This window comes from Drosophila busckii, chromosome 2L, assembly GCF_011750605.1.
Source record: "Drosophila busckii strain San Diego stock center, stock number 13000-0081.31 chromosome 2L, ASM1175060v1, whole genome shotgun sequence".
Taxonomy (NCBI): Eukaryota; Metazoa; Arthropoda; class Insecta; order Diptera; family Drosophilidae; genus Drosophila; species Drosophila busckii.
Window position 1 is genome coordinate 9,043,492 of NC_046604.1, and position 17,858 is coordinate 9,061,349.

General features: G+C 40.6%; 6 protein-coding genes across 7 annotated transcripts in view; 2 read left to right on the forward strand and 4 right to left on the reverse strand.

Moving 5' to 3' along the window:
• The window catches only part of LOC108608501 (centaurin-gamma-1A), a 60,463-nt gene extending 58,554 nt beyond the window's left edge, over positions 1 to 1,909 (reverse strand). The window contains exon 1 of the mRNA XM_033294888.1: positions 1,147 to 1,909. Coding sequence (XP_033150779.1) covers positions 1,147 to 1,594 — 448 coding nt within the window. The 5' untranslated portion in view covers positions 1,595 to 1,909. The remainder of the gene's footprint in view (positions 1 to 1,146) is intronic.
• A 211-nt stretch (positions 1,910 to 2,120) lies between these two features.
• Positions 2,121 to 3,272, forward strand: LOC108602328 (KRR1 small subunit processome component homolog). Its single transcript, XM_017990419.2, has one exon. The coding sequence runs from the start codon at positions 2,180 to 2,182 to the stop codon at positions 3,203 to 3,205; it is 1,026 nt and encodes a 341-aa protein (XP_017845908.2). The 5' UTR covers positions 2,121 to 2,179; the 3' UTR covers positions 3,206 to 3,272.
• A 369-nt stretch (positions 3,273 to 3,641) lies between these two features.
• Positions 3,642 to 9,177, forward strand: LOC108594393 (epidermal growth factor receptor kinase substrate 8). 2 transcript variants are annotated; one of them, XM_017979557.2, is made up of 6 exons: positions 3,642 to 3,905; positions 5,731 to 6,096; positions 6,151 to 6,294; positions 6,350 to 7,888; positions 8,606 to 8,788; positions 8,846 to 9,177. In XM_017979557.2, the coding sequence occupies exons 2-6, from the start codon at positions 5,770 to 5,772 to the stop codon at positions 8,936 to 8,938; spliced, it is 2,286 nt and encodes a 761-aa protein (XP_017835046.1). In that variant the 5' UTR covers positions 3,642 to 3,905; positions 5,731 to 5,769; the 3' UTR covers positions 8,939 to 9,177. The 2 variants fall into 2 exon arrangements, with proteins under 2 accessions (XP_017835046.1, XP_017835045.1); XM_017979556.2 differs by having other exon boundaries at positions 5,734 to 6,096.
• A 565-nt stretch (positions 9,178 to 9,742) lies between these two features.
• LOC108603400 lies at positions 9,743 to 11,003 on the reverse strand. The gene is made up of 3 exons (XM_017992188.2): positions 10,833 to 11,003; positions 10,182 to 10,775; positions 9,743 to 10,119 (listed from the first exon to the last, which is right to left on the reverse strand). The coding sequence occupies exons 1-3, from the start codon at positions 10,919 to 10,921 to the stop codon at positions 9,852 to 9,854; spliced, it is 951 nt and encodes a 316-aa protein (XP_017847677.2). The 5' UTR covers positions 10,922 to 11,003; the 3' UTR covers positions 9,743 to 9,851.
• Positions 11,004 to 15,683: 4,680 nt separating this feature from the next.
• Positions 15,684 to 16,323, reverse strand: LOC108598898 (CG13949). The gene is given in 2 exon segments (XM_033294909.1): positions 15,684 to 15,973; positions 16,030 to 16,323. Coding segments are annotated over 2 exon segments (489 nt in total). The 5' UTR covers positions 16,318 to 16,323; the 3' UTR covers positions 15,684 to 15,772.
• Positions 16,324 to 16,332: 9 nt separating this feature from the next.
• Positions 16,333 to 17,848, reverse strand: LOC108598889 (probable serine hydrolase). Its single transcript, XM_017985652.2, has 3 exons — positions 17,679 to 17,848; positions 17,449 to 17,526; positions 16,333 to 17,341 (listed from the first exon to the last, which is right to left on the reverse strand). The coding sequence occupies exons 1-3, from the start codon at positions 17,737 to 17,739 to the stop codon at positions 16,509 to 16,511; spliced, it is 972 nt and encodes a 323-aa protein (XP_017841141.1). The 5' UTR covers positions 17,740 to 17,848; the 3' UTR covers positions 16,333 to 16,508.
• Between the last annotated feature and the right edge of the window lie 10 nt (positions 17,849 to 17,858).

The window sequence follows — 17,858 nt, forward strand, 5'->3', positions numbered from 1 at the left end:
TTATTTCAAGCTACCGCCCATGCAACTAAATTTTTTATAATATCTTTATGGTTGTAAACAAATAGACAAACAATAAAGTTTATTACTATATTCATAGGTAAAAACGTAGAGAGGCACATGTGTAATAATGAATCTATTCATATGCTGATGCCGTATCGATGGTCTATCGATTTCTTTTGTTGTGAACACAACAAACTGGGGAAGGTTGAAGAACCTAACTTATGGTAAATTCTATTTTTGTGACGTCCATTAAATATTGAAAGGCATACAGACTTTGATGTCGAACTAGTTTAGGCAAACCCAAAATCATAAGCAAAATTGATTCTTGCCATATTTGATGACCAATTTAAGAGCAATTTATTCCAGCACCTTTTATTCTTTATATTTTGCTGCTTTATCTACCGTTACGTGTACCACATAAAGTGAGTGATTGATTAATAATTTGATAATATCGTTTGCCAGTTTCAATGCCAATAAGAAAGTCGCGTGCAAAACGGTTTTTATTTAATACTTAAAGCTGTCATATGTTTTGCACGTATATTTTTATTTTTCCATTGTTGTTGTTGTTGCTACTTGTATCTTTTCTTAACTTTTTCTCCTATCTGGTTTGCCGATCAGCGCGCACAAATTTCATGTTGAACAACGCGAGCAACAACAACAACAACAACTGCAACGAAATGCCGACTAACAATTTTGTTTACATTTTGGTAGTGTTGTTGTTGTTGTTGTCGACAGATTTTCTAATAAACCATTTAGAACCGGTTTTTCTTTTCTTTTTTTTCGTGAACGGATTCGGTTTTTAGTTTTGCGTTTGCCTCAACCATTACTAAGAGGAAGAAGCGGCAGCATCAAATTTCATGCTGCACACACACACACACACACATATACAAGCAAACAGACACAGCTACAGGAAAAAGCTTGTTTTAAACAAAAACGAAGCTCTTTCTTTTTTTTAAGGGACAGGAGTGTAGTACAGACAACAACAATGGACGACACTTTCAATGGCCTGGCAAGGGGTTAGATTTTCGGTCATAGATTAGCATAAGGCACACACACATTGACAGAAAACAAAAGCCAACCACAATGCATAATAAACAATAACAATACGCAAATATGCTTGTAGCCCATTCCCTTTATTTCACTCACCTTCAATGCAAACAACATGATCGCGTATCTGTTGAGCAATAATCTGTGCGTCCGGCAGCGGCAGCAGATCTATTAAATCGTATATAGCATAGATCGATGGATGAACGCTCTCGAAGCGCTGGATTTCTTGTCGAATTGCAAGCGAATTGCTTATCAGCGGCTGCGGGGGCTGGGCTACTAATATGGACGCAGCGGCGGCGGCAGCAGCAGCGGACGTCGACGCTGTATTCAACGTCAACTGATTTTGGGTGGTTGTGGGCGTATTGTGATTCTGACGCTGCTGCTGGGGCGGCGTCACTGTCAACTGTAAATGTGGCGGCAGATGATGCTGCTGCTGCTGTAGATGATTCTGTAGCTGGAGCTGCTGTTGTTGTTGCAGTTGCTGTTGTATTTGTTGTTGTTGTTGCTGTATATGCGACAGCGTTGTATGCGAATGATAATTACTCATTGCAATTGCGTTGGCGTTGACCACACGTAATTTAGCTAACGTTTTTAATTAACTTAAATTGCTTGATTGCGTTAATGCGTTTGCCTGGGATGCCGATACAGAAGACCCCAAAAACAAAAAACGTAAACTAAACGCGCACACACATACACACACACTCACACGCACACGCAATGGCACAAATTTCTAACCGACCGACGACGAAACTGACAGCGCGCAATAACATATTTGCTAAAGAGCGACTACGTTAGCATCACCAATTACAAACTATATGCCACGAAAATTGTCAATTTTACACCTGTTCCACACATAAATAACGATTTTTAAAAACAACTCTTCGCATCGATGTATGTTCAACCTTCGTGCGAGCAGTGCAGTAAACAACAACAACAGTTTGCAAGTGCGAGCGAGAGGTGCGTCAATTGTTCATCGCTATCGTAATTTGCTATCGAGTTGAGCACGAACATATCGCTCGCACAAATTAGCGAGTATCATCTGCACTAATACTATAAAATACTTGCCTAACTCAGCTGTTGAAAACAAACGTGCTCAAGACTTTACATTTGATTTTTGAATTTTTACAACAAAATGAGCGAATCTGAAGATGATGGGCAACCGAGGAACAGTAAAGAGCCGGTGGAAAATGCTTGGTCTATGAAAATTCCAACGTTTAAGGAAGCGGACAATCCAAATGGGATGGCCGAAGAAAGTTCCTTTGCAACGTTGTTTCCCAAGTACAGAGAGAAATATCTGAAAGAAGTGTGGCCGCTGGTTGAACAAAGTCTGGTGGATCATCATTTAAAAGCAGAGCTCGATCTCATGGAGGGTAGCATGGTAGTAAAGACAACACGCAAAACGTGGGATCCGTATATTATCATAAAAGCCCGCGACATGATAAAACTAATGGCACGCAGTGTACCCTTCGAGCAGGCGAAACGTGTACTACAAGACGAAACAGGCTGCGACATTATTAAAATTGGCAATCTAGTACACAAAAAGGACAAGTTTGTAAAGCGGCGTCAGCGTCTGATTGGGCCCAATGGCGCCACACTCAAGTCCATTGAGCTGCTCACCGACTGCTATGTGCTGGTGCAAGGCAATACAGTCTCGGCGTTGGGACCTTATAAGGGACTGCAACAGGTGCGCGATATTGTGCTGGAGACCATGAACAATGTGCATCCGATTTATAATATCAAGGCTTTGATGATTAAGCGCGAACTGATGTCGGACCCCAAGTTGGCCAATGAGGACTGGTCACGCTTCTTGCCCAAGTTTAAGAACAAGAATATTAGCAAACGGAAACAGCCCAAGAATAAGAAAACCAAAAAGGAGTACACACCATTCCCGCCAGCGCAGCCTGAGAGTAAAATTGACAAGCAGCTGGCCACCGGCGAGTACTTCCTTAACAGGGAGCAGAAGCAGGCGAAGAAGGACCAGGAACGCAGTGCCAAGCAAGTGGAAGCTGCCAAGAAGCAATCGGAAAAACGCAACAAGGACTTTGTGCCACCAACAGAGGAACCAACAACTTCCAAGCGCAAGGCGGATGACGACAAGGTTGATGTGAGCGCATTAAAGGCTAAATTGGTTAAGGCAAATAAAAAGAGAAAAAGTTGAAATGTAACAGCTTTTGCTCAGTTAGTTTTAAGTGCAAAGTGTCCAATAAATTTGAAATTACAAAAAAGAAAATTTGTTTGACAAGTTGGCAGCGCTGCAGCTGTTATGTAACATAACCAAAGTGAGCACCGCTGTTAAATAACATAAATTCGCTAAAACGTATTTAAAATTTACAAATTCTAATGCATTTTATTAGAAAATATTAATAGCTTTAACAACTCAGTCCGGCTTAAATGCAATTGTAATCATATGCAGTTAATAAGAAGTATTTGTGGTCTCTGTTATTGGAAAACAATCAATATTTACATATATCTGCCGTATTAGGGGATAACATACTTTGTGGCTAACGTGTGTGTGGCTAGCACTAACCGAATGGCGTTAGCCAAGTTAGTATCTTGATTTTGCTTTGGCCAGACGAACACGACCGCGGCCCACAGCGGAAAAACACTCGCGTGCATTTAAAAACAGTTACGGCTACGTTGCGGCTATTAAACATTCATTTTGTTATTTTAATTTAAAAAGTTCTTTGAAACGAGCTTAGATAATAAACATAAGCAAACAAAACAAGCCAAACTTAAGAAAAAGTGCAATAATTTGGAGAGAGAGAGAGAGTGCGCGAGAGAGAAAAAAGTGTTTAAAGCTACCGAACAAAGGTAGAAATACGTAGAAGAATCCTAAAGCACAACAAGTAAAAGAAAAGGTAAAATAAAAAGTTGTGAGCTGGGATTGGTCTTACGGAGATAGTGTGTACACACAAACATACATATGTACATAGATGTCAAGTGTGAAAATAGAATCAAGACAAAAAGCATAAGCCTAATTACAGTTAGCATTTAGAGCTTAATTAAAATAATAATGCAGCGTAAATTCTAGTGAAATGAAAATTGGAAAAAGAAAAATAACAAGTGCGTGACTGCTGCTAAAATTGAAAATGTTTCTAATTAGAAAAGAACGCTCCAGCGAAGAGAATAAAGGATAATGAGCTGATAATAGTTCATAGAAAGAGATGCAATACAAAATATTTGTGTGTATGTGCATGCAAGTGTGTGTGTAAATAGCGCTCGGCGCAATGAATTAGTGAATGAATTGAACAAAAGCATTGAAAATCAATATGAGAAACCTAATGCCGCTCCCAGTTTAGATAGTTGTGTGCATACCTTTGCATATTCATACATACAGCTGTATGTATTTACATATGTATGTATATACATATGTATGTATGCATGCGAGTGTAAAGACTGCGTCTCATGCTCATAAAAAAATATCAACAGAGCTAAAGAGAAAAAACAGGTGGAAAAGAAAGCTTAAAAAATGCGGTCGGTCGTCAAAAACTAAAGTTGCAGTAGACGCAGTGGGGACAAAATCCGAGTTACTTTTTGAACCACACATACATATAAACACATACACAGGTAGTGGCTGTAAGTGTGTCGGTTTTACCTGCTAAGACCGCCACGCATGCGCATGCGTGCAAGCGAGATAGCTATACTGTTGCTGGCTTGCTTGGGGTGTCGGTGTCGATGTCTCCCCATTTGTAACTGAGCTGCGGCGTCCAAGTTAGAGTCTCACTTGTTCACAAGCTGGTTTTTGTCTTGCTCTCACACACACACACACGCACACACATAGCCATACAGAGAGAAGTAACAACAAAAAGGTTTGTTGTTTTGCCATTTGGCTTTGACTGTGGAATGTTATGCAGATAAACAAATGAAAATAAGACAGGCAAATGCTTATCTTAATTCATACATTTGGATACATACAAACATGACAACTGTAATATGAGTGCGCGTGCGTGTGTGTGTGTGCGTGTAAGTTTTATTTATTTACATTACGCATACCGCGTATTTATTTAATTGCGATAGCCACAGCGGCCAGTTGTGAGTTGCGTATGATAATACTTATCACCTGTTTATATAAATATAAATAAAATGTGTTTATGTGTATGTGTCAAGATTTAACTATTGTAAGCCTTACATACTTATCTACACACATACAGTAAATCTGTCAAATTATTTACCGATGATGCAATGCAGCGTGCGAAATATACAATGTACTTGCCAAATACACTCTAACATTCTACATACTAAATACATACATACATACATACATACATATGTATGTACATGCATTTGTACATAGCGCTGTTGCCGTCGGCACGCGCCTTAGTTGTTGCTTGTTATTTAAGTCGTGGGAGCGGCTGCTATTTTTGCTCGCTCTCTTTTGTTTTGCGCGCTCTCTTGCGCTGCTTGCACAGGTGTGCGGCGGCCGCCACATAGACAAGCTGTAGCTGCTGCTGGACAACAGGGGGCGCTCTGCGCACAGCAGCAGCATTTGATTTGTTGGAATTTCAAGCAACAACAAAAACACGGCATAAATGCTAAAAAGTTTTCGAGAAATAATTGCGAGCGTATTAGTATAAGTATAAGTCTGAGGCTTGGCGCTCAGCTTGGAATGCGGTCTCTGAGTCAGCAGCGCAACACTGCGCAATAGCTACATAATACTAAAGCTTAACCTTATCTCATTTCCAGCAGCTTTGAGACGCAACGGGATTAGTGCAAATTTGCAGCATGGTTAATCATCACTCGAATGGCGGCAGCGCGGGTAATAGCAGTGGGGGAGGGGGTGGAGCGCATGGTGGGGGCGGCGATTACTCTGGCGATGATCGCAGCGCTGGCGAGGAACGTGAGCGTTTGGATGCTGATCTGCATGATAAGCCAACATATTTGCTCGAACACCTGGCCACATTTACGGTGAACAAGGAGTCGGGCATTGTCTATCCGGCGGATGGCATGCGTCGCCTGCTGCAGCTGGAGAAGACTACGGGCATTTGGTCGCAAAAGATGCAGCTGTGCCTGGACTACCAATGGGTGCTTATAATGGATTACGAAACGGGCGTAAGTAACACAGCAAAGCAGCTCGAGAATTTATTTAATTGTTTCACTTTTCAGAACATCATAGAGCGCTTTCCGGCCTCGCTGGTGCAGGAGCCCACTGCCTTTACTTCAAATGACGCCATGGAGCTTTATAATAATATACTGGTGTTTATAGTTTCAGGCGGCGGCGGCTCACGCTCCGAAATGCATATTTTTCAGGTAAGTTGGCCCCAGCACTTCATCCAGGGTTAACTAATTGATTGCCTCTCTGTAGTCACAAAGCGTCTCTGCCGTGCATTTGGTTGAGGATCTGAAGCAGCTGCGCAGCGGCAAGATGATCACACAACAGCGTGGTGCCACGCCTACGCAGCATGCAGTGGGCGGCGGCGGCGGCGCCAGCAGCTCGGGTCTGGCCATGATGAGCAAGACATCGTCCTCATCCTCACACAGTCGAGCCGAGCAGCAGCAGCAACAGCATCACCAGCAGCAGCGGGAGCATGTGCGCGAGCAACAGCATCAGCTGATGCAACGCAGCAGCATGGAGCATCAGTATAGAATACGCAGCGGTGGCGCCTCCGCCGACGTCGACATTGTGCACAACGGCGAAACAGACTCGGAGCAGGGCGGCGTCAATGATCGCGATGAGACGAGTTCCACCTCCAGCGAGAAGTACGAGCGGGATGTGGCGGTTTTGAATCATTGCTTCGATGACATTGAAAAGTTTATAGCGCGCCTGCAACATGCGGCGGCTGCTTCGCGTGAGCTGGAGCGGCGTCGTCGCAATCGCAAGTCCAAGAAACGAGATCCTGGCGAGGGCTTGTTAACGCTGCGCACGCGTCCGCCGCACGAGAAGGAGTTCGTGGACATATTCGCCAAGTTCAAGTTGTCGTTCAATTTGCTGGCCAAGTTGAAGGCGCATATACATGACCCCAATGCGCCGGAGCTGGTGCATTTTCTGTTTACGCCGCTGGCACTGATAGTGGAGGCCAGCAGCGATACTTACTACGAGTCGCAGCTGCCGGCGCGCGTGGTCAACCCGCTGCTCACACGCGAGGCAATCAATTTGCTCATCAACTGCGTGACGAGCAAGGAAACGGAGCTGTGGCGTTCACTGGGCGATGCCTGGGTCATACCACGCGATCAGTGGAAGGAGGATGTGGGCTCATATCATCCGGTATTCCTTGATGGCTGGTCGCCCGATTACTTAGTCATTGATGAGCTGGAGGCCACATCGCCCACACATGTGCACAAGCGTCGCCTCGAGGTGCAACCGAGTCCAGCTCATGCCAATGGACGTGTTGGCAATGTCGGCTACGATGACTACGACACCAATGGCATTTCCTTGAGCGACAAGTACACCATTCACCATGGCAATGAGCGGGAGCGGGAACGGGAGCGCGATCGGGATCGGGAGCGTGGCATGCCCCACAATGGCGCTGACTTCAATGCACGCAGCGAGCTCTCTTTTGACTCCATAGATCGTGGCAGCGCGGGTGGCGGCGTCGGGCCAGCGCATCCTCATGGACCCGCGCTTAGTGCTATGGCCATTACGGCGGGTCTTCAAAATCTGCATACCCGGGATTCGCGTGGATCTGCTCCAGGCAATGGCAACTACGGCGTTAGTGCTGGTGCCTCAGACATGGCAACGGGCGGTGCGGGAGCCAGGGCTGCGCACAATGCCAGCGAGGAGCAGCTGCTGGAGGCTTGGCTGGAGGATCTGCAATCAGCCGGAGCCAAAATTGTACTGGTCACTTACCCGCGCACCGCCAACAATGACAAGGAGCTGAGCGTCATGCGTGGCGAGTACTTGGAGGTGAGTCTGATCAGCAAATATCTTTGTATATTATATAAACTATTCCAGTCTGTTGTACTATTGTTATTCTAGCCCACTTTCTAATCTAATCTAATGTCTTTGCTACATCAGAAATTCATTTAAATTAATATTAATGAGTTTTTATAATAATACAAAAAATAACTACGATGCTTATCATTCATAATTATTTTTATATTATTTGTTTATCACTATGCAACGTTGAAATAATAGATTTGTCAATATAGATTTGAAAATATAAATCATAAATTAAGTATAAATACATTTTTCATTTAAATTTGGTAGCTATAAAAAGTTATGAATTTTCTGCTATAAAATTCTATAAAAATATGTAGTATAGATATTTTTAGATATTATTATTTTAGATATTAGTTTGAATCTTGTATTTTTATTTAACAATATTCAAATTAGATTGAATTAGCAAAATATTTTGATATTTTTGATTGGAAAAATGGCAAAAAAAAAAGCATTAAAAAATGTTACATTTAAATTATAGGATTTCAATTAAAAAACTTAAACACAATATTTTAACCTTCAACTTTCTTAATATTTATGTCCATATTAATAACATTTACTAAATTTTTCATTTTGGAATCAAATTTATTTGGCCCTGAAACCTTTTTATTTTCTTCCTCCACACTATGCTTAGAACCAAAGAACATGCATAACTTCTTAATATATTTGATAATTTATTTGCAGATCTTGGACGACACGCGCAAGTGGTGGAAGGCGCGTAATATGCGCGGACAGGTGGCGCATGTGCCGCATACGATTGTCACAGCTTTTAATTATGGCGACGGAGAAGGCGTTGGCGGCCAGTTTTATGGTCAGACGCACGCCGCGGGCAGCAAGTCACGTCATGCAGCAGCCGCTGGCAATATGGTGAGTCTCCAAGCCACTAAGCAATTGAATGTATATTAATAAATTATTTCTTTGCAGGACAATGCCAGCATAGATCAACGCTCACCGGATGCCACAGATATGATGCGGAGCAAGCATTTGGGCAAAAAGGGCGAATTTCGTTATTTCTAAAGAATCAGCAGAAATACTTTCCAGCTTTGATATTGTAAATACTGCGTGTGTGTGTGGGAAACCCCAAAACTAACCATAAGACTAACTATAAGTTGTATTTTCATCGTAGGTAGCCAAACACACGCTCAGTAAAAAGAAAAGAAAGTTAAGCCTTACCCGTAACTAAAGGTATAAATATACTTATATACACGATATGTCTAAGCAGCGTTTACCCCTCGAATGCAATAAATTGTTTTTAAAATATTAATCATTATATGCTACAGCTCGTTTTTATATACAAGTACTGGAAATTTAGTTTCAAAGCTCGAAATTTCGAATTCAATTTTAGCTTTTGTCGCAAGCTACAAGAAATTAAAATTTTATATCGATATACTAAGTTTTAAAGCTATTTTTATTTGAATTTTTTTTGCAAATTCTTTGAAATTAAATAGAAAAACATAAATTATACGAATGGAATTATATTATATTAATCAAGAGTTGTTAAGAGGTCGATGCTTAAGTCTTTGAGTTATGCCGATTCATTTACGATTGGAATCGAAGTTCCGAGTCGAATACATAAAAACAAATTGTTAAACGAAATTCGAAATTTATTTGGAAATTTCGAATCCCATTTATAAGAACGAAGAATCCATATGAATCTTAGCTCTATATTTATTTTGCTGAGTTATGCCGAATAATCCGTCCACTAATTTAAAGCTTGATATAAATGACAATTCAAATTACGCTATAATAAAACTTTTAATTAGCGAGCGTGCACTGTACACAATAGAACCGAATGAAAAACAATTTTATTATTATTGTTGTACTTGTGATAAAAGTTTATTTGACTACGCGTAGTTAACGGGTGCTCAAGTGTCTGTGTGTGTGAGTGTGTGTTGTGTGTGTGAGTCGCTAAGGCACTACTAAACAGGCTTTAAATGATGGAGAGCTTCTCGACACGCGATAGGAGCGGCGAATCGGAGTGATACTCTAGACTGCGTACGGCAAAATCGCCCACATCGTTGGTAAAGCATTTGAGTGTGGATATGGAGAAGGGACGCAAGGGGAAATTATAGTAGGTAAAGTATTGACCATTGACGGCAATCAAAAACGAACGATCCCCAATGCCAAAGGCAATTTTGAATAGTTTGCCACGCACAAAGGGAAATTCACCCTCAGTTTCCTCGTCATCAGTGGCATAGCTGCAAACACCCAAAAGATTTTAACACACATTAAGTTAGAAAAAAAAAAAACAGCAGCTTACCTGTGGTCCTCACGCTGATAGCTACGCGACACCGTAGTCTTGTCAAAGTTGACACTAAACTTGAGCACCGTGCGTCCCGTATCGTTGCATTGAAAGCAAATGCTAAACTCTGTGCTGGGCGGACCCTTGGCAATGCACTCCATGGCCACGACAGTGCCGCTCTCATAGCGCCTGGGCACATCGCTTTGGAAGGCCACGCGATCCGCGCAGAGCAGGCTGCGTGGAAAGACCAAAGGGAACAGCATGCGATGATGGAACTGCGTTATTTTTTCGAAATCCCCATAGACGCGCACATAGTTGATTTGCTTGGGAAATTTGATAAACTCAAAGCTGCCATACAGCTGATCGTTCACATAGATCTCAAAGCAGCGCTGCAGCACGGCCACGCGAAAGGTAAAGCATTGTCCAGGCACTAGTGGATTTTTGGGTCCATCGCATTTCCAGTTCTTGGAGATCTCTTCCTGTTTCCAGCCCTCGCCGGGCTGAAACATGCTGCGTATGATTTGACCCTCGCGAAAGTTCGCCTCGATTTTGAGAAACACCGTTTCGCTCTCATTCTGCTCATTCACATTGTCCGTCAAGTCCAAAGAGATTCTGTGCAAAATGAAAAAAAAACTTAGATATGCACTTGAGTTCAAAAGTGTTGCCTACTTATTCGGATGCGGCTTGACTTTGCCGCCAGCAATGAGAACATGCCCAAACGGCACCTCGGTTAACACTTTAGCCTTCCAGATATTCATTGCGAGCACTTCAACGTTTCCAATGCAACTGATTTCTTGAATGTTGACGCTGTTGACTCGACTCCTCTATTGCTTTGTTTTATGCGATGTTATGCTAATAGATTTGCCATTCATTGCTTTCTACTACATTTATTATGATTATGTAAAGCGCGCGCGGGCGCATGGAATGAAGCATTTGCCTGCAGCCGCCGCCGCATGCAAACTTGACATGGACACTTGCTAAGGTTATTGCTAAAGCAGGCAGGCAGGCAGGCAGCCGAAGGACCCGAATGCTCACTCAACACCGCCACCGCTTCCACCTTGACTGCATGCGAACCTTGCGCCTTTTTATTTATTTGATTCAATCCTTGCCTTTGTAACCCATAACTGTCATCCTGAAGTTCTTTTCACGGTTGTTGCCATCCCCCCTAAGCTGTTATAGGCTCGTTACCAAGAACCCATTGTTGTTGCGTGCTGTTGCGACGAAAGAGCCAAATAGAAACAAGGTAACAATTGATTCCCTGTCTAAAGTTTTTACATTTACAGCGCACACGCCTGCCGCCAGTGTTCTCTTCCTGCTGCTGCTGCTCTCTTCTCATCACCATCATCATCATCATCACTCAGTCGCTCATTCATTCATTCAGTTGCTCAAGCCTTCTTAGGCTGTTGGACAGGGAGTTCATTTCTTTTGACGTTTCTTGGCATATTCGCTAAACTTTTTCCAGTCGCATGCCCGCATGTTTGGAGACTACACCTGCAGAATTTTTGGTGAGTTTTTCAATTGAAAGCGCAAAACTTTGACTGCACGCTTTCAAGATAAGCATTACATTATGAAAATTGAATATATAATTTACTTTGCCTGCAGTTTATTTAAAGTTGCTCGACTTTTCGTTATCAATGCAGTATTAAAATATCAAATTAGTAAAATTCCATTTTCAAAAATTTGTGCTAGTTTCTTTCTTATAAAATTTTATCAAATTAAAGACTGTCTCATGACTGTCTGTTAACAAAATTTAGTTTAATAATATAAAATTTCATTAATAGCTTATATAATTTTTAATTAAAAACTTCTTTCTAAAATTAAAAAAAAAAAAAAAAATTAAAGACTGCTTTTAAGACGAGCTTAAAATCATAAGTCTTATAACAAATGAAGTTCAAAAACAGAATTTGAAGTATTTTAGTACTAGCTTCAAATATTTTCAGCACTTAATACCAATTCCTTTTTTCCAAAATTTTCAAAAATTCAAATCTGTTTCAAATTCTTAAAATGCAGCTTAAGAATAAAAAATATATTAGCAATATTCAATTACTAGCTGAATAATTTTCAAAACTTTATGCCATAAATAATTTTCAAAACTCTGTTTCAAATTCTTAAAATGCAGCTTAAGAAAAAAAGGATATTAACAATATTCAATTCCTAGCTGAATAATTTGCAAAACTTTATGTCAATTCCCATTTTAAAATTTTCAAGACTAGCTTACAATGTAAAAACGTTTGTTGAAAAGCAGAAATTTTGTATTTATATTAAATTTAAATATAAATAATAATGCTTTGCAAATAAATATGCTTCATAGACTATTCTATTCTTACTATCCCTAAAGTTTGTTTCTTAATTTTCCTCCACGTCACACATTTATTTTTTGCAGTGCCTGCCTTCATCAATGACATCAACTGGTTGCGAAAAAACAAACCAAGTTTTTGAGAAAGGCGTGTAGGTGTGGAAACTGTGCTAACCTCTTCAAGCGACTGTCGTTTGCAGCTGATCAAAAAACTATATACATATTTGGTTCAAGTCTTTCTGCAGTTGCTGATTGCGTTTCAACTTCACCTTGGTACACACTACAGTCAAACACACACACACACACACACATGGATACAATTGTATGCGTAGGGTACCTGCCTTTACCAGCTACCATTAATTAGTAAATAATTGTTAGCTTATGATCTAATATCAATAAAAGCGCATACTAAGTTCAAGTTTGTTGAACTCTGTTGACCTTGCCAGCCCCACAACTTTATACTACAGACTCTAGTGTAATAGCTAATGAAGTAATCGTGTTGAGTTTCAACTTTAATTTCCGCTTGTCAGCAGCAGCTGATAACTCAAGACAAAAATGTTTGATGTTTGTAGACGTTGCATACTACAGTTATCACCATAAGTGTATAGATATATATATATATGGGAATATATAGAGCAGGTGGGTTGCGACTGCCACGTCGCGGCCTGACCCCCAATATATGGCATAGAGCGGCGTTATCGCAACCCCCCAGACTGGGACTGCCAGCTATAGCATGTCGAATCGGTTTAAAGCAAGCTGCGACACGTCTACAAAAGTAGAATAGAAAATCAGAAAATCAGATTTTACAGTGGTACACCGTAATAATGATAATGGATTTTATGGCCTCACTGTGCCGGCCCAAACTCTTGGAGCACGCTAAATTTATAAACGGTAGCGTCTGAGATATGGCTGCTACCAATCAGTTTAACGGTTAAGATTAGGACATTATCAATAACCGCTTGAAGTAAAAAGCAAACCCATTTATAAAAATAAAAAAGTACAAAGCAAAGTTAAACCAATTTTTAGCTATTTGTTGACGTTGACAAATTTACACTATGACTTAAAAATCTTAAGACATTATTTTCGGCACAACACGTGGCGTTTAGATGGGGTATGAAAATAACTTAAGCCAAACGAACAAACTTATTTGCAATACGTGGTAACAGTTTGTATTCCCTTGGCTCAAGTAATTCGCTGCCCAATTAAAAGAGATCTTAACTAGTATAGTATACGATCGGTTAACTAGCACGCGTAGATTTTTTTTTTATAACTGAGCACGATCGCTTGGAACACACTATGTACTTGTCGCGTATCGGAACGTAACTGAAATGTGGGATTTTGTCGATGAAAATTTGAAAACGTCAGCGTTGGGAACCCACGACGAAGACGTCGATCGGTTTTGTAGCACGAGCAAGCAACCAACATTGGCTGTCTGATATGAATTGCAAGAGCATACACATACATAGACACACACACACACACACACACACGCATACACATACACCTGTAGCTTGGCAGGCCAGGAGCAGTCTTGGGCCTTGTGGTGCAGCGGGGTGAAGGTTTTGTTGAAGAAACGTCAAAACAGAAAGCAAATAAATATGAAATATTGAACGCATAAATGTGAGGCAAAAGTGGGTAATATTTTTGTAGATAGCGCTACGACAAAAAACACACACATACATAGATGTGTATGTATGAACAGGTGTGCTGCTGACATTTCTTGGCTTGTGTATTGGCTATTAAATTGATGACTATGATGCTCTTACTCTTCGCCGTTGCCAACTGCCAAAGCAAATGAAATGGAAATGTCGTTACCGTTAAGTGTATAGTAAGTGCAAGAATACATGCTAACACACACACACACACACATACGTACATATGCATCCATTACAAATTGTCTTATTACATACATACATGTATTTTTATCAGCAGCAGTTAGTGCTGAGTATGTAAATATTAGCGATGACAGTTAGTTAGGCATTAGCTATAAAAGAAAGACAGTAGAATCCGATTTTAAAGTGTTTGGTCTTGTTGAGTCAATGCCTTTCATTCATTTCATTTTTCTATAATTGAATGAAAAGTTTAAGACTTATTATATCACCTTAACAATAACTGTTATCTTTTTGCTAATGCACACTTGTGTTTCACACACTTATTCTTAAGCATGCAGCGCTTGCCTTTATTATTATTTTAGTACCACTGTAAGATTTCTGAAATAAATCGGTCTTGTAAATTAGATAAACTCTTCTTTTAAGAATTACACGCGCAACCTCTGAATAATAATTTGCTAGGCAGGAAAATACTACTGAACCTACAAGTCCCATTACTAAGTTCTAATTTATGAAATATTTTATAGAATTTGTAGCTCACCAATAAAATTTACAAATTGTTCACAACATTTTTATTTTAATTGCTACATTTTAAAATTTGCGTATTTTAAAAATTTTCTTTTGAATTCATATTTTTAAATATTTCTCGTGATTAATAATATGTCACGCGCCCATCTCTAGTATCTTCATAACTTAGTAGAGCAAATGACAACATTAACTCAAATGTTGTTTGTTCGACATACACGCATACATATACATGTATGGATCTATAGATACGTAAGCACTTGTACGTCAAGCGCACTCTTCACGACACGTTTACGTTAGCGATAGTGCAGACTCAAACTGCTTGTTGTCCCATGCCCTTCCCTCCTTACCCACACTCCCACACATAAGCAACGCACGCAGAGCGAGAGAACGATAAAGAGAGCGAGAGCGAATTGTCTTATCAGCAAACATTTCATGTCACCTTGCTAGTGTGTCAAGAAAAAAAAACTCATAATTCTTCTTTGATGTTTGCACGAGCCGAGTTGTGTTAATTGATTTATTACTAACATTGATTGTCTGTCTGTCTCTCTGCTCATCAAAAGGACCCCATGACAGTTGAATATCAATCTAGATCTAGCAGAGACAACAACCACACGCAAGAAGTTGGGAAAAAACTTATTTAGACCAATTTCGTAATGTATTTGTTTATGCTTGAAGTGGCAGAGAAAGTTTTTGCTTTGGAGCTGCCGCCTCTAAATTTAATTAGAGTATTCAATTATTATAAATGCCACATTAATTAGTCGATTAAATGTATTAAATACTGTCATTGACACTGTACCTGAGCGACAGTATCAGTTGCTCGCTAGATTCTTGTGAAGAATTAAATAAACCAACAACTCTCTTTGCTTGTATACACAATTGTCGACTTATTTATTCAGCTTGAGCCTTAAGCGAGCTCATAATAAATTAATATGGTGGGTTCAGTCTATTATTTTCCATTACTGCTTAAGTTCCATAACCAGCTCGTATATATGCTCTTGCTCATCTGTTCTCACATTGCTCTTAGGGCTTTTATCAGTGCTCTGCTGTTGCAGACCTCGCAGCTCTTTATTATAGTTGTCCAGAGCACGCTGTAGAATCTTCTCTACAGGCGAGTAAGTTGTACGGGAACGCAGTCGAGCTTTGGCCACTTCCAGCGACTGCAATATGCAAATTATTTCCAAGCTTTTAACACAATTTGTAATGTCTAATTTACCTTTAACGTATTTGCATTACGCTTTAGAGCCTCCTCGTAAGACAATTGCTTTGGAACAGTTGCCGCGTGTGCCGACTTCTCAGCTATCTTTTCGTATTGGCGTTCCAATCTTTGTTCTTTCTGTTTTTTTTGTTATTAAGTTTTATAAACAATGCCAGAGCAGGCCACAATTACCTACACTTTTTCTAGTTTTTTATCAATTTCAGCTTCCAGCGCTTGATATTTTTCATTTATTTCTTTTATCAAATCCATGTTTACTTTGCTTAAAATGTAAATTATTAAAACCATGAAGCCAAAACAAAATGTTGTATCTGTTGCTAAGCAACAGGCGCTGTCAATAACAACGCTTTTAATTTAGCCCAGTAGCGGTAAACAATTTAATACTCGCAGCATTTACTTACAAATTTAACTAAAATAAGCCTCGCACTTAATTAAGCAGACAACTAAACATATATAAATTGAATTTAAAATTTACAAAACTATTTGTTCATTAGAAACTTTGTTATGTGTGGCGCCACACGATCCGGCGTTACTAGATGCAAATGATGCGTGCCAGGCACCTCCACGTATTCGACATGTCCTGCATGCTCCTTCAGCGTATCGATCACCTCCTTGTAGAAGTCGGTCAATTCGAATTTCATGCCAGGCATGCCGCGTATGTTGAGCACCTTGCAGCGTATTTGGCGTGCATAGGCCAGCGTTTGCTCCGACGTAAACATGCCCAACATGCTCACCTTCAGGCGCAGATCACGTGCAAAGAGATAACCATCTTTGTTGGGACGCATGCCGCGTTTCATTAGCACATGCACAGACGGTTCGTCGACGGAGCCGTCGTATGCATCTAGCACCAGTTGGATCATTTCATCATACTTATAACAGGGCAGCTTGCTCTCTGGCAATACTTCATAATCCAAGAACTTGTCCAATGCTTTGCCCGTACCTTGAGCCATTCGATTTACGCTACGAACTGTTGGTCCAGCAATGTCAATGTTGATGAGTTTGTGTACTTCGTCCGGAAAGCTGGCTGCATACATGAATGTCAATGCACCGCCAAGGGAATGACCCATCAGCGTAACATTCTTCCAGTTGTATTTTCGAACTATGCGGCGTATCAAGCAAATGCCATCCCAGAAGATGAAATACTGCATGCCCTGCGGATATGGAGTGGAGTGTCCATGTCCAGGCAAATCAATGGCCAGCACCGAACAGTCTGCTGGTAGCAGCGGACAAAGCCTGTCAAAGGAGCCGCAATTATCCTGCCAGCCATGTAGCGCCAGTATAGGCTGTCGATTGCGCGATCCCCACCACTTACCTTAAAATAAACATACTTAGCATTAATCAAAGCTGTTGTAAACGTGCGATTGATAAGCCGTGCAAATGACTCAGCTGTCTGGTAAACACGCCACTTCCGTCACTTACCCTCCACCGTGCCCCAGGGCACCTCTATTGAGAATTCGCTCCAGCTGTTTTCCCCGAGCATTGACACAGTAACTCCATCTGAAATTCACAGATATATGTAATGAAAGTTAGGCAATGAGAGTTGCGAAAGCTCTGTAAACAGGTTTAATTGTTTTTGTTTTTTCTTTTTGGCAAAATCACGCTGACGAAAGCCTTTGCGGCACGTGAGCTTTGGACTGCAGGTCACTTACTGGTATTAGCCATTGGTGTATTATTCAGAGGTGTAGCTGTAGCGACTTGGGCCTGTGCCATGGTTCAACTTCTTCTAACAGTTAATTGGCCCAAGTTTGGCTTTTCATACTTTGTTGATTTTTTACCTTTACTTATAATCAAATTAGGGTGGCCGTAAAAATTAGCCAATAAAACGATAA